The 16961-nt window shown below is 32.9% G+C and overlaps 1 protein-coding gene across 4 annotated transcripts; it reads right to left on the reverse strand.

The window, feature by feature from the left end:
* Positions 1-981: 981 nt before the first annotated feature.
* On the reverse strand, positions 982-14264 carry LOC141672575 (ATP-dependent DNA helicase Q-like SIM). 4 transcript variants are annotated; one of them, XM_074479201.1, is made up of 16 exons: positions 14028-14242; positions 13264-13754; positions 12933-13152; positions 12722-12832; positions 11769-11958; positions 11231-11561; positions 9895-10112; positions 8665-8721; positions 7779-7859; positions 7443-7506; positions 7187-7286; positions 7022-7105; positions 3408-3492; positions 2614-2712; positions 1964-2056; positions 982-1550 (listed from the first exon to the last, which is right to left on the reverse strand). In XM_074479201.1, exons 2-16 carry the CDS (start codon positions 13727-13729, stop codon positions 1212-1214), a joined length of 2538 nt encoding a protein of 845 aa, XP_074335302.1. In that variant the 5' UTR covers positions 13730-13754; positions 14028-14242; the 3' UTR covers positions 982-1211. The 4 variants fall into 4 exon arrangements, with proteins under 4 accessions (XP_074335302.1, XP_074335303.1, XP_074335304.1 ...); XM_074479202.1 differs by lacking the exon at positions 14028-14242 and adding an exon at positions 13864-14007; XM_074479203.1 differs by lacking the exon at positions 14028-14242 and having other exon boundaries at positions 13264-13849.
* Positions 14265-16961: the final 2697 nt, after the last annotated feature.

Raw genomic sequence — 16961 nt, forward strand, 5'->3', positions numbered from 1 at the left:
ACATGATGCAGAAAAGCAGACTGCGAGGGAGAACACACTGCCATAATCCATGGAGTTCCTTATTCATAAAACGGAACTTGAAGGAACAATGTTATGATTCTTTACTTTGTAAAAGAGTAACTTGTGTAGCTTAAAAATACATTTTTTTTTAAACTGATACTTTCCTTGTGTATGTCTTCTGGGAATTGTACCAACTCTTCGGTATCAAAATACCAAAGATTGAGCTGACAATCAACTAAACGCCTTCCCCAAATCATCCACCATATTACTTTTTCATCACTTTATGAATTTAACTTGTAAGAAGTTAAACAATACTTGGTGCGAATTGCAACAATACATCTTTGAAAAAGTACTACTCAACATAGGAAAAAGGTGATTTGTCATTGATCAAATGCTATTAAATGGATTTCAAACTTCAGAACACTTTCCATGAATCACAAATTACTTAAACTAACTTACCACCCTAGCCATGCTCAACATTTTAAATATTTATATATATATAATATGTTTTTTTTAATTATAATCTTATTTATATTATGATCTAAAATAATAATTTTAATCATATTAACTAAAATTTATAATTAAATTGATATTAATTATTTATATCGGCTATAAACTATATCATTCAAAAGATTATAACCTTAATAAATATTTAATTAATAATAATAGTAATAGTTAATTAATTAGTTGCATGTATTTTTAAGAACTAAAATTACAAATTCTAAGTTTTAATATTATTGTTAAGAGGATTTGAACCTTGGTTTTATGGTAAAAGAGCCCCAACATGGAATATTTTTAATATTGTTGTTGAGGTGATTCGAATCTTGGACTTTTCAAAAGTTAGCCAAAGCACAGAATATTCCTTTAATGCAAATCTAAAGGCTCTTGTTTATTTATTAAAGATCTAATGATCGTTATTGTTTCTATCATTGAACCAATCAAGGAACAAATATAGACCATTTTGCTTATTAGAGTTTCGTATAGATAGATTAAATGCCATTAAAATTTATTCAGATCCGCACATAATTGAGCACTAAAGGAGCCGTAAACTACAATTTTCTACTATATTTCTATGCGATGATCCGATTCCTAACTTTTTAAATTGCCAAATTATATATAGATATGCGTGTATTAAAAAACAAGGACACTTGTGCAGATCCGATTAAGAAAGTAGAGATGCTTAACAGGGCCAATGTTATCGTCAAGTCTACTCACTTCTTTTTCGAGAGCTTCTGAGTCAACCTTCCACGAACCGTCCGTATTTCTGGCTTGACTCTTCTCGATTTCCTTCTCCCTGGATTGCTCCCCGGATTTTTAAATGGATTCACCCATGGATTTGTCCATCCGAATCTTCTGGAAAATATTTCTTCTAGGTGGCTCTCAGGATCAGCCAAGCCATTTCCCCATTCTGCAAAAGTTGAATATGATTTATTCTTCATGGAAAGTACCATGTCTGCTTCTGGATACACATGAAATGGTTCATCAGACTTAGATTGCAAAAATTCCATTCCCAAGCGTGTTGGCAGCAGGGAGCTGATCTGAACCTTTGTCTGCATTATTCAATCAGATACAAATGTTACAACTAGACAGCAAGCAGTATTACACCAAAAAGATCTACAATCATCATCCTCAGATTATAAAGTTACTTATACAACTTTTATATAGGATATTCATCTAGTAGCTTCTTGATGATATCATCGATTCCAGTTTTATAAGAAACGTTTTGTCTATGTGTGCCCATGGGCACATGCTAAGAAAATGTGATAGACTAGTTTTAGTATTAGGCTCTTAGCAATATGCTTCACACAGACTTTTTTATAAAGAAAAAGGGGCGGTACAGAAGTGTGGTCTGCAGTCTAGCACTAAACAGTTGTACATTTAATATGCATCAGGGACTCCCACAGAGTTAGAGTTTTTAACTATTAATGATATGCATAAGAGTAAATACTTATCGAGTTTATACCATGTTATTGCCTTCTCTAATTAATCCTTTGTCTTCTAATATACGGGCAAGACCTCGCCACCATAACAAACCAGTAGCAGCATACTTTTGTACCTGTAGAATAAACATTTTGCTGTATAATAATACATCTCGAGTGTCGATCCAAATGTTAAAAGGAGTGAAATATAATGGTACTATAACTATTGGTGATAAAAAAGCGAACGATCATTTTAGTAAATGAATATCATGAACTAAAAGATTAGATTTCTTAATTATGATGTTTTGTCGATGACAAAAACCGTTTAAACTTTAAATTGTAACCTGAGAATTGCTAACAATGATAGCACAGCAACTCTGTCAGTAAAACTTGTTACTGCCAAAAAACCGGATAAAATAATCGGTCCACCCCAGTATCTCTGTAATGACCAACTCGTATATTGCAACCAATTGCTGATGATTCTTAAGATTACGAACAGTAGGAAGATTAAATTACAGTTTCAACTTCCATTCTATTTCATGTTGCAAATTCTAAAGATGTAAGCATCGCGTAGATATAGATATTCATGCTCTTTTTTCAGAAATACAAATTCTGTTGTACTTGTGACCTGTGTGTCTGGTGTGTATGTTATAGTGCATGTGGTGGTTTTGGGGGGGGGGGGGGCGGTAGTTACCTTGGAACGAATTCTACTAACTAGTAGCTTGAGGTTTTCCAAGTCTAAACATCTTGCTTCTTTGTTGACACAATAACCATCTCCAAATCTACTTTTTGCCTGAAAGAGGGTAACATATTTTACAAAATTTAAAGAGGGTAACATTTAAACTTTAAGATGCAGATGAATCATTATGAAATTGATGCCTTGCACATTTACCATATTTGACGCATGTTACAACCATAAAAGCACATTGTCATACAAATATGACATCAATAATAGAAACTAAATTAATATATTCTTCAGTATCAAGTTATTAACATTACAAAAATTACAAGTTATAAATTAGCGAAGTCAACATGCATCCACTGATACCATCCAAAATTCATTTACAGGAATCACCTTCAATTGCCCAATTTGCAGGCTTACAAGTATACGATATTTAGGGGAAAAAAGTGAGAGCAGAAGTAAACAAGTACTACAAAAGAACTTCACATTTATCAGAGCAGCTACAGTTTAACATTAAGGTGTCGTTTGAATTATTAATAGGAATGGGGATAAGGGGTCTGGAAATTATTTGAAACCCGAAGGTGAAAGTTGAAATGATTTATCCATTTACCTAGAATGAGTATCCCATTCCACTTAATCAAATTGTTCATATAAACACAAACAACTAGGATTAACATTCTGATTCCCGTTGACCAGTTTCATTTACCATCAACCAAATGTCTCCCCCCCCCCCCCGAAACAATGACCAGAATTAATAATTGAAGTAATATGATGGGAAGAATAAGCACATGATAACAATAACTTACATACTGAGCAATAGCCTGCATAAAAATCTTCACCTCATCCTTTAGATCCTGCATTTTAGGTGGCCCATTGATGCAAACATCACACCTGCAAGTGAAAGCTTAGAAGGTTAATGTGGCTTATAGTCTGACAGTTTTAGGTAGTTACGAAACTTATAATGTTAAAACTGATACTACAAAAGATTTCTCTGTTTACTGTACTCATACACAGTTACATTCAACATTCTGAGACCTCTAATTGTTACAATCTACTTGGAGCCTCACCTATATCAAAATGTGTGAAAAGGTAGGAGGCAAGACATGATTCCTCACTTTGTTATAAATGGTGATTTATATAAGGGATCTGGTCAGGCAACTGTTGCAGCATACCAAACAGCGGAAATTTTCTGCGGTACATGTACAGTAGGGTTTTTGGTGTGCATACATATTGTGGATTAATGAAAACTTATACATATAAGTGTATATATATTAGATTAATGAAAACTTATACATATTTTAAATTTAAAAGAAGGGATAAGAGATGGTGCAAATAATATTTAAATATACAAGACGAAGACGACCACTGGAATATTATAAAACAGGATAGATTAAATTATGTGAAATAGTTGAATATGATGTTAGCACTGAATAAAAACCCTTATTTTATAAAATAACGTCACTGAGTATTTAATAGGTTATTCTTTATATTTTATGTTTAATATAAAATTATGAAATATATATTATAAACTTGAAATTAAAATATTTGAATCTTACATAGTTAATAAAGTATTGATAACAACTAAAAAGTATAGTTTTTTTAAACTATAGTTTCACGATTATTTAATAAAAATATAAAATGTATTTATTTATAAAAATTAAACTGAAATTATACAGAACAAACATTAAGAAATAAAATGACATTTAAAAATGAAATTTATAGATAAGTGGAAAAGGAGAAATAGAGAGAACAAATAGAATGGTAATTGATGCATGATGCAGAAAGGGAGAAAAGGAATCTCTTCTATATATAATAGGAGAACAGGCGTATAATTTCATGAGATTATAAAGTCTCATTGAAAAGACTAAATTACCCCTGTTTTTTATATTTTTATAAAAAATGTGATTTGTGGGAATTGAACTCAAGTTATTTCATTCAACTATACAACCTCTTACCACTACACCATATTGTGGCATGTCTTTTTTATCATATACATAATATGTAAGTGACTAAGTGTGTTAAATGAATATTTTATTTAACTTTAAAAATACTTACTTGAATTCCGCAAAAAAAAGATAGTTAGTTGAATATTTGTACAGTTAATTTTAAAGAATTGAATTCTAGTTATAAAATTAGGCATAGTACATAAATGGATTGTTATCTTATTTATTAATCATTTTTTAGTTTGAAAATATATCTCATATATTTTTAACATATTTTTAATTATAAAAAGTAATTAAAATGTACATATATAATTTTTAAAAATATATTGAAAATAGAATCGCTTATATATAAATAATCTATATTGGTATTACATATTTAGATAAGTTTGAATTATAATGAGTCAATGCATTTTAGAACTTGGCCCATTATTCAAAAAATACTCGAAATTTGACTACATGTCCCGGCCGAAAACATCGTCACATTCTACATTTAGTAAATTTAAATTACAAGTTCGGCGATAATATCTTACAAATAATGTGAAATTTTTTAATATCTTATGTTAATATAAATTAATATGTTTGAGGTTTTTATAGGATAAAGTCAATTGATTATTTATATTAAAATTACTAACTTCACTGGTAACGCATTATTATTTTTGGGATTTGTCCTGATTTTAAGAATATTTGAAATTTGAAATGAGATCTCACGAGATTTGTGAAATCTACGATGATATATTAAATCGATTTCTTTTTCATTTTTTACTTAAAAAACTAGTTTTTTAAAAAGAATTCTTTTAGATCAGCAATATTCATTGATCAAGATAATATTGTACAAATATTTTGAATTATTCAAATAAAAGTTATATCTATACTATAATGTAGCATTTGATTCAATGCATTTTATATTATTTAAGAAAAAAACATATATTGTTCAATAATTTGAAGGAATTAACCAGCTCAACTGATATTTATAAAACTTTATCAAACTGAAATTTTTTAGTTTTAGGAGAATAGTATAAAATGTTTATCAAATTATTATATGAAGAAATATTAGAGTCGTAATGAAAGAAACTTAAAAACGGTTTAAATAATGATATAAATACAATTTTTCTTTCGAAGTCTTTATAAAAATCATGAATATCAATAATAATTCTTAAAAATATGTAATGCATTTTTATGTTACAACCATGATTGATACCCGGTTGTGTAAAAAATAGATATGGATTGTTTGTCAGTGATAATGTGAATACCATATATAAATTATAGCAATTTATTTATTACATAATTTTAATTTTTGAATAATTATAAATGCATGTTATTTAAGTAATCAATTGTCTCACTAGATGTTAATAATGATTATACATGTACATAAATCAGATATTTAGCATATAAATAATTGAAACCATCATAATTTACTAAGAGATATAATATACAATAATTTACATGCTAACACACACATACAGATAACTTAATCTTACTTTATTAACAGTAGTGTAAATAAAAAACTAACATTTTCCCATAAATACATACGTTGAATTTCAAAAACTAATATTTTTCATTAAAATCAACTTTAATATTAACAATAATGTAAATTTTACATTATTGTATATTATGATTACAAGTCATTCTGACTACAGTTATGCCTTTTTTATCTTTTTAAATTGAGTAAGTTAATTGTAAGTTAGTAGTGAACTCAATAATAATATAGAGCAGTGCATATAGTTTATTTAAATAAAATTCAAGATTTTGGTCACATATATGTTAATTTTTAGCTTTTTATTTGTAACATACTAACGGCATTCTACAGATTAAGTTTAATCGTTTCGTTTTAAACGTACACTTACTACCCTGTTTATATTCATTCATTAAATATAAAATAACGGGTAAGAAAAATATAATATAATAATAGTTGAGGGGATATTCACTCCTAGAAGTGAGAAAGCATTCAAAACTCCTAACGTTATAGAGGGGGACATGGAGGTTGTTGGAGAGAAATTTTATCTCCATTTCTTCAAAATTTGACTCAATAGCCTATATAAGGATATTGTTGGAGTTGCTCTAAAAACATTTTAATTGCATGATGCATAAAAAAACTCTAGAAAATGACCCGTGCCTTGCACGGGTTATTATGCTTGTTTTTAAATAAAAGCTTGACAGGGAGCAATTGTTTGAGGTAGTGTGCTTTGTTCTAGTTATGGTTATCATATTGTATAAACTAAATTCCCTATCTAAGAATGTTCTTATATGTATTTATTGAGTTCTTAATGAAATAGAGGACCATGGCCACTTAGTGCTACTGCTACATGTACTAGAAAGGTTCAAAGGTACCAAATAATCTATTGCTTCACTAAGCAGAGTTGAACACGAGTGTAGTAATCATTCTTTGGTTACTACTCCTTGGTTCACTTTAGTACGGGTTTGCAACATATTTAGTAAGAAACAAAGAATGGTTGCAAAGTATGAAAACAGTGACTTACATATGACATTTTTCAGAGTTGAATTCTTCCCCAAAGTACTGCACGAGAGTTTTTGCTCGACAACAAGAAAGATTCATTCCATATCTGCAAGAATTAGAAGAGGACAAATGTCATACATGATATATTGAAGCCATAGGTAGCTATGTACATATATTTCTCAGTCACCTGAAGCAATCTGATAACATTTTATTTGCTCGCTTCGCATGTTCTTCAGTTCTTCGACTTGGCAGAAGTGTAGGTATCGCTGAAAAGTCTGCATATAGAACTGCTTGATACGATTACAAAAGATTAATGATTAGGCAGGCATCTCATCAAAATATTGAGCATAGAAGCACAAACAATACTGTCTTATTTTGTGCTAAATCATTTACTGTATTTAAACTAATTAATAAATAAACATTTAATCCGGCTAGTATTTTACCACAATCTGCCCACTTTCCATCACGTCCAGCTCGACCTGCTTCTTGATGATATGCTTCCAAACTCTATAGATTATTAAGGAGCTCAATAATAGTGAAGAGTAAAATATGAAACAAAGAAAATAATCTTGTGTAATCAACGTGCATATTTATGAATACTTCTGAATATAAAGGTCAAACAAGATATATTTAAAGCACAACCCAAAACACAAACCATTTTATGCCTATCAATAAACAATGACGGAGTGAAGATCAGAAATAAGCTCCAATACTCAATCAGGATAAGTTACAAGAAATTTAACATACAATTATAATTAAAACTAAAGCAAACAACATACTTGTGGCCAACCATAATGAATGATCCTTCTGACATTAGACTTGTCAATGCCCATGCCAAAGGCAATAGTCGCAACTACCACCTGGAATAAAAAAATGTAGAAAATCTTAGATACCTATTGTTGTGTTCGTTATTGTAGTAAAGCTATCTAGACTAATAAAAAAACAACATTCGATGTCTTTCATTTATATCACAAGCGGAAATCTTCGGCTATAACCAATTGAAAAATTTCAGTCGCGTGACCTTTCAGTCTTTAACATTTCACAAGTGAAATGAGTTAATACAGTTACAGAGATACCCTTGGTCATTTCATAAACTTTAACTGAACGCACATGGAGCCTACAAAGTTTTACTAGAGATTACATGCAGGCTAGGTGCCTGTTGCATCAATAGGAAGCACTAAACGTCATATAAGAAACATGTATATAAGCAAATGTATATTCCAAGTGACAAAGTAAACAAGGAAAAAGGTTGATAATCTATGCGACTAAACAAAAAGAAAAGTAAAAGAACTGGGAAAAAGGACTAGAAGCGTGGAAATAAGAGACAAGGGGTACTAAAACAAAATATTCTATACACAGAAGAATGGAAGAAAAGGATAAAGAATCCAGGAGAAGAAAAAACAATGGATATCAGAAGATGCTGCTATCTTTAGTAAAAATGCCTGCAAAAATTTATTTAGGAGACTTAAAACAAAGCCCCAAACTCAATTGCTTATGCCTTGGGCATCGAGGTAGGTAGGTACCACTCCTAATGTTTCTTGATTTTATTATTATTCTCCGAATACACACAGATACCCCAATGAAGCAATAATGTTAAACACCATCCAAATTAAAGATCCAGATGAAGATACCAGAAAACTGCAAGCAAATGGTAAGAATTTATACCTCCAATGAATTCTCGTGAAATTCCTTGTGTACTTGTCTCAGATGTGATTTTGGTAACTGAAATAAATGTAAAACAGTAAGTAGTAGGTAACTGGAATAAATGTAAAACAGTTATCAGTTCCTGGTCAGCCAATGTACGAGAGTTTAGCTTACATGAAATTCCTTGGACACTTGCCTAAAGCAATGGTATACATACAAGTCAAAAATTAATCTTCGCTTCAGTTGTTCCATTGTAATATAATGAAATCTTAATGGTTGGCCCACGGTATCAACAGTTGTTCCATTGTAATACAATGAAATCTTAATGTTTGGCGCACAATATCAATTAACTGCACTTTGTGTACCTTCGCTTTAACGGAATGCATCCATCCGTAACGAAAATTGAACTTCAGTATTTCAAAAGGTACTTTCAGAACTCGAGTTTTGCAAGTGGTGTCATCGGCAAAGTGCAGGTACACAAAGTACACTTTACTCTTAAAACAATAAATCAATTTACGCTTAGATGTCAGGACTAGTAAGTTCCTGATGTTATTTTGTAGTGTATTTTTCTGTTAAGTAAGAAGATAGAAAGCTGGAAAGAGATTAGACATATTTTGTTGTTTTTCAATGTCAAGTTCTAGACTCCTCTTTAGGTAAGAATTAGACATTTAATATGGAATAAGTCTTTCACATTCAGCAAGGATTTTACACATTCTTTGCTAATCTGATGAGTGATGACTCATTTTTGCTTCTACCAATTTTAGGAGAAGATAGGTTCTATTCCTTGTCATACACTGATATACTTATATTTTAATATTTCACTTGAATCGGATTTATTAGATCCAAAACTGTATAATAATAAGTATAACCTGTCAATTCAAAAGTCCTTCATAAGTCTCTCTGTCCTTAGTAGTCCCTTTGTCTTTTTGCACGTATTTTATAGAGTATAAAAAAATACCTCCAATTAATTTTCAAATTTTGTTTTTCTAAATAAAAGTTTAAATATTTAATTTTTATTTGTAAAAAGAAATTTGAAATATAATTACTAGATCTATCATTTTTTATGCACCTTAAAGTACGTGTAAAAAGTCAAGGTAACTACTGATTTGGGACAGAAGAATTCTTAAAAAAGTTAACTAAAAAACAAGCCTGAGAGTTACCTAAACTGGAGGAGGTTTAAGTATTCCCTTGACTACACAACAGAGACTACTAAATAGCTTATCAATAGGTGAAAAAACATATGTAACATACCTTTGCATTATAAGCAGCAGCTCTGACACCATAGCTACAAATGAACTCTGATATCTCTAATGTCTCTCTTCTAGTCGGAACGTAAATTATTGTTGGCCCAAGTCCTTGTGGCTCTTCAAAAACTTCTGGACTCTCTTTTGGTCTTTCAGGTGTGACAGAAAATTCAAAATCATAGTTTGCCTTCACAGGCAGTTGTCCAAAGAATTCAGCACACGGAACTGCAATAATGATAATTGTGGTTTGAGACTTGAATATAGATCTGACTAGATTAGTTTCCAGGCACATGCCCGGTTATATTACAATTATTATTGTTAAATAGTTTATAATTTTAATATTAAAAGAGATAAATTAATAATTGTAATGTGTTACATTTTAAGTCAGAATTAATATATATAATTTATTTTAGTATCACTTGGATAGCTGTTAGTTACTTAATTTTAAGTGGTGATGGTCACTTAGTATAAGATACCAAGTAGAATTTAGATTTGTTAGATATTTTTCAAAAATTATTGAAAACAGTTTTAAAATTGAAAAAGAAAGAAGAAAGAAAATTAGTGGGAAAATATTGAAAGAAGGTTTCAAAATTAAAAAAAAAAGGAATATACATAATTAGTGGGATGAGAGAAGAGTGTCATTAATATTAACATTTTAACTAAATTAAAATTATATCTAAATTAATTGTGAGGGTGACAAGTGTCCTTTTTAAGAAGAGAATGACACTTGGCATAGGTTGTACTCTCTTTTAGTATAATGTAGAAGGTTTGTGTATGATATAATTGAAGGGAGAAAGAGCACACAGTAATATTTACCAAATCGCAGATGTTTAATTTGCTTATATCAATGTAGAAAAATTACCTTGTTAAGATAATTAAAAATCCATGCATATAGAATAAAATTTGAGAACATTTAAAGGGACTCCTTTTGCAAAAGGAACTGAAATGAAAACCAAGGTATTACTTTTAGCGTTACTTGTGCAGCGCCCACTAGGCTCAAGAGTTATAAAGACAATCATATTATTTGCCTGCCTCTACTTATCTTTCCATTTTTTCCCTAACATTTGACTCTACTTCTCTTGGTAGAGGTTGAGGGTTTGAACATCAATGGAGGCAGGTGTGTGTTAATATTAAAATTTCTTGTTATTGACCATATCCAATAACAGCTATGATATTTCATGAAGCCCTCCGTTCTGGCTGCAAAAATATTTTGTGTTCTTATTAAAGGGAGTAGCCGTAGATTTCTTTTTTAAATGTACCCAATTAAAACTCTTTAGCGTCGACTACTTGTAAAGTTAATGACTGAAACATACTATGTAAAGCATAATTCACGAGAAGCTTACCATCCAAATCGTTTACATCCTTGAGTAAATCACATTCGTCTTCTAGATATTCAACAGACATATTTCTCTCCTTCAAAACAGATTTTGCAGTCTGAAAGCTCACTCGATTACCACTTCCACACAAGGGATCATCCTCAATACCATCCAAAACATTAAATGACTCGGAACTGCTATCACTGGAAGTGCTACAAGAATAATCCGAAGCATACACTAACTCTGGCGAGATCAAATCTTGTGTTACATCAGAAGTATTCTTTCTGGTGTATATATTAATCAATTCACGAAAATCTTTGTCATAGGAAAATGGGTCCCTTGTTCTACTGTTCTTGACCTGGTATGACAGGAAATTAACGCCAAATATCACTAATACGAAAGAATGATAAGGTGTTGAATCTAAAATGTCAAAAACAAACTTTGCAAGTGACTAAATGTCTAAACATTAATAGATAAGTGGGGAGAGATATTCTAGCCATTGCATAGAATTTCAAAGTGAAAGAGAATAATCAGTGTACATCAAATAAAGAAACACAGAACTTACTGAGAACCGGAGATTTGGTCGAAAAAATGAGGTGAGGACAGTCCTTGTTTCCTCTGACATGTGTAGTGACTCAAGGATTTCTTCTCGTACTTGTATCGTGGCAGTAGCTGTCAGTGCCATCAACGGTATGTCAAATTTCAAGCACTTCAATTTTTTGGTTCTAAAGTTTTCTCTCAGTACAGACAATCGCCTAAAAATATAATAGATCAATGTCAATCTTAGTTTACAACAGAATTTAATTTTTGTCGGTGAGCATGTTACATATAAATAAATAAAAATAGAGAGGGGGGAGTACTATTCATGTGTTCAAATTCTATATTTTGGTTACATATATTAGTTACACATTATTTTAAATTTGTTCAACATTGGTCATTTGTTTTTTTGCATAGTGCGGATTCTTGTCTTTTTGTTTAACCTTAGTATTATCTTTGTCCTAACTTATTATTTTCTGTGTAAGACATTAATTACTTTATTTGTTACATTTTTTAACATTGTGTTAAAAGTTGCGGTAATATGTAAGTGTACATATAACGTGTTTCAAATTTCAACTTAAAAAGTAAATTAATTTGATGTTCCCTATTCCATACTTAGTGTATATATATATTATATGTATTGGGCAATACTGTATTCAATGTGTTTCAATTCTGTTAATTCTCGCACTTGCGTACCCCTAACCAAACTCCACTATCTCCTTTGTTCTACCTTTGATTTCTCTCTAAATCCAGATAAGTCCGAGATATACACTAAATTAACTTGTAACATATCACAACTCGCATATAATATTTATACACAAACAACACAAGGAAATCTTAAGTACCTTAAAGAATACTGAATGAGGATAATTAATTATTGTGAGAATATGAATTTCTATCTAAATTGATTTGTATTTTTATATGATCTCAAATCTAAATAGAAAATTAGAGTTGTGAACTATCAAAATAGAGAAAGTCGACCTGTATTCGGGGCGAAAATCATGACCCCACTTGGATATACAATGAACTTCATCAATTGCAAATAATGCAATTCCTCGCTTAGTTGCAAGCTCCTGGAGTGGCTTTATAAGTCTGTGAGAAAATATATAGAACTTTTACCAGCATTCAACTGAATAACCTGACAACGCAAAATGTTTAAAACAAAGATCATATAAAATGTATTTGCTTTCACCTCACAAGTGTTTCAGGGCAGATATAAATGATATCATACACGCCTCTCATTGCTTTCTCCTCAACAGTAGAATCTTTCTGTCCTGACCCGAGATAGCAAGATGACACCCCATGCTTTGCAAGCTTCATACACTGATCGTGCATCAAACTAATCAAGGGGGAAATCACAACTACAACTTTACCCGTAAGCAATGCCGGAATCTGGAAACACAACGATTTTCCTACAAAAGCAGTCCTCTTTAGATACAACACAATACAAGAAAGTACACGAGATTTCTCAGAAGCATACAATTCCAACATGAAACAAACAATAAACATACAAGCACACTCACCAGATCCTGTTGCAGCTAAAACAAGGCAATCTTGGTGAGCTATCCAAGCAGCTAGAGCTTCCTTCTGGAAACTCTTCAAGGACGAAAATCCAAAATGTTTCAGCATCAAATTCGCGACCCTAAGTTCCCAATCTTGTGCAATATCCTCCTCCTCTATGCAATTAGATGATCGATTAACCAATTCTGTATCCGCAGTCTTAATTACTTCAGATAACTTCAACTGCTTCATTGGACGAGAAGGATTCAACAACGATGAACCCCTCTTTCCATTCTCTTTTTCAGTTAAAGAATCCGAACTACGTGATTCAACAATCTCATTATCCCGAGAATCATTAAAAATATAGTCAATTGCAGCATCCACCGAAGGACCTACTGCATTGACAGCTTCTATAATTCGCGAAAATCTAAATCCCATATCGACCAATTCCGCAATCACCTTGTCAAGTTTAACACCACTTTCATCCATTCTGATCTAACGACGGAAACCGAAACTGTATTCAAATTACAAACACATCAATGTAAACAACTACATATATACACTATTGAATTAAAACCTTTTCTTTTTTCGGTTAAGTCAATTACGAAAATTTAAATACTCACACGCACAATACCCTTTGCTAAGGACACTAAGCATAAGGACTAGAGATACCCGTTAAACTTTCGAAATATAGAAAATAACAAAAATCAAAACTTGCGAATTGTATAGATATATGATTGTATGGAATCTTGATAAATAAATACGAGGAATCTATGTAATAAATTACCACCGGTGGGAGAGCAAGCAGGGGATTGCGCCAATGGGTTAAATTTGAATTAGGGCACGAATTACAGCAGGGTGAACATGGTGAAAAGTTAAAACCGGGAGCTTGAATTTTTTTATATAGCTTCTTGAATTTGTAAGTTGGGCTTTTCAAGAAGCTTGTCCAAGAATTAAAGTGTTACTATTAATTATAGGTTTTAGAAATCTCGAAACAAGGAGAACTTATGGATGTAGATAATTTACAGGGAAATTACCCAAAATAATTATTTTTTTTGAATTAATTTTTAAATATCAATAGGGAATAAAATAAATTTTTAATATGTCATTAATTGCATTGGGTTTGGGCTGCATACAGAAAGATGCTTAGAAAGATGAGAAATATTAAGAGAGATTATTTGGTGATCCAGAGGAGACTCTTGAGAGCAAGAAGAAGAAGAAAAGAAAGTGCTCAATCCCTTAAATTGTTGGCGGTGTCTATTTTAAGAAAATGGATACTAAACATGGATATATAGTAAGAGTGCGATTCCAGTAACGGGTTATTTTCTTCCTATGTATGAGAAATGTTAAATGCATTTAAAATTAGGTAAATCTTGTGTGGATAATGCCATAGGCGAGATTTGTCTCGTACTAATTTTTTAAATTATGTCATCAAATTTTATTTTCACTTAAAATATTTACACTTTTTATATATTGTGCACATACACACACAAGCCGGGGGTCTTTCGGGAAACAGTCTCTTCATTCTTTGAATGAGGGGAAGACTGCGTATATCTTACCCTCCCCCGACCCTGTGAAAGCGGGATATACTGGGTATGTTTGGTTTGGTTTGGGCTTCATACAAAGCCTGTTTAAATAAGTCCAATAAACCTGAATATTGATCATTTTCGTAATTAATAAATGGGGGAAAAATCGGTTGTTGGGAAAAGTCCTAGTGAAGATATAAATCCTCGTGGATTAGCCTCCAAGAGATCTCATAGGATAAGGAATTATTCTCCTACATCTCAGGATTCCAAAGTTCATACAAATTCAGAGACTTGTTCACCAAGTCTCCTAACCATAATTTATCTCAAGGCATCCATGCCTATACAAGGGGTCTCACCCCACAAATCAGAACTACGTTTTTGACTTGATCATTGGCAAACAACAAGGTACGTAGGCAACTTGTTAAGGCAGATTGAGTCACGAAACAAAAGAGCAATCAAATCGAGCATCAAAACTTACGAACCATAGTAATAAATACATCCTAGTTTTTTATCCATAACATTTGGCGTCGTCTGTGGGAAAGCATAACAACAACCATGGTGAACACACAGAGCAGAAACAATTCCCATGAAGGAACACCGGCTGGGACGACCCAAACAATTTCATCCGTGATGGAGATACCCCCGCACTCAACCTACGCCCCCACCCAAGGAGGAACCCTAGTGGGAGCAACCGAGGCACAGCCTCAAGGGACGAATCCCCTGACTCCTCAAGGGACGAATCCCCAAACTCCTCAAGGGACGAATCCCCAATTTCAGCAGCTACATGCACTTATGAACCCTCAACCCGTTGGGTATGAGTATTCAACAATTGTGACCACTAAACCCCCCCTTACGGGATGCCCCTATACCCCGAGGTTAGCGGAAATGGACACTTCAATCGGAGTGAAGCACAAGGCGGACGCCCCAATACATAAGAGGTTTGGCCCCTATTTCGGAGGATCAAGAATTCTCTAGACCCTTATACTGAAAAAGATTCTGAATCATCGGATGATGACGTTGCTCCGATAATGAGGCGTGCTGATAAAGAACCGATACCTGATGCTAATCAGCGCCCCAGGAGCACTCGAGGGACGAATCCCCAAGATGTACAAGATATGATCAGGGCTCGTGAATCTGAGATCCAAAGGCTGAAGCGTGATCTGGAGGCGCACCTGACCCCAAGACCCCCACTTGCTCTTAGACAGAGAGACCTTCCACCAATCATAGACCTGGATGGTCCAATACCAAGAAGGGTTGTTGCCCTAAGGGCTGATCCAAGTGATCTTATGCCCCTAGGAGATCCCGATGATCCAACTCCACGTTTCATTGAAGAGATAATGAATGCTCACATCTCAAGGAAGTTTAAGATGCCCACCATCAAAGCCTATGATGGTACTAATGACCCGGCAAATCATGTCAGGACGTTTTCTAACGCCCTGTTGCTACAGCCTGTGAACAATGCTATTAAGTATCGAGTTTTCCTCAAACCCTGTCGGGTATGGCTCAAATGTGGTATAGTCGTTTGCCACCAAACTCAATTGGATCCTTCAAAGATTTGAGTCAGGCTTTTATCAAGCAATTCATCAGTGGAAAGGTACACGAAGCTCAGCTTCTCTCATGAGTATAGTGCAAGGAGCAAAAGAATCTCTTAGGGATTATCTGAATCGTTTCATAGAGGAAGCTTTGAAGGTTCCGGATCTTGATGATAAGGTAGCAATGATAGCTTTGCAACAAGGAACCAAGAATGAATTTTTCAAGATGTCATTGGCCAAGGGACCACCAGAGAACATGCTTCAGCTCCAGAGCAAAGCAGGGAAGTATATTCAGGTGGAGGAGAGCATGAGAAAGACAGTAATAAACAATGAGCCCGTTGAAAAGAAAAAGAGGAAGACGAATCACGAATACAATGCTAAAGACAAGTATCCACGAGTTGAGAAAGATGCAGACTCGACACCAAAGAAGGGAGGACCAGGACAACCAAGAAAATAGTTTCAGTAGATGATTCACAAAGTTTCGATGGATGATCAACTAAAGTCTCAACGGATATTCAACCAGATCCTCAACGGATGAACAAATCCAAAAGAGCAGTTGATAGTGACTTGACAGTCACATGCGTTGGTTGTATGCAAATGGAAGGTGGCAGCCTAATTTAGGTTTTAGAGAACAAAGATCCATTTCCATTTCCATGCTAAACT

Source organism: Apium graveolens, chromosome 7 (genome assembly GCF_009905375.1).
Source record: "Apium graveolens cultivar Ventura chromosome 7, ASM990537v1, whole genome shotgun sequence".
NCBI lineage: Eukaryota > Viridiplantae > Streptophyta > Magnoliopsida > Apiales > Apiaceae > Apium > Apium graveolens.

What these genes read in the sequence shown, in the direction of transcription:
- LOC141672575 (XM_074479201.1), bottom strand. Translation starts at nt 13,729, where the DNA reads ATGGATGAAAGTGGTGTTAAACTTGACAAGGTGATTGCGGAATTGGTC. An exon ending in GGATGTAAACGATTTGGATG is followed by an intron (nt 10,113 to 11,230) that starts GTAAGCTTCTCG and finishes TCATTATTGCAG; the next exon opens with TTCCGTGTGCTGAATTCTTT. An exon ending in TTAGTAGAATTCGTTCCAAG is followed by an intron (nt 2,057 to 2,613) that starts GTAACTACCGCC and finishes TTTATTCTACAG; the next exon opens with GTACAAAAGTATGCTGCTAC.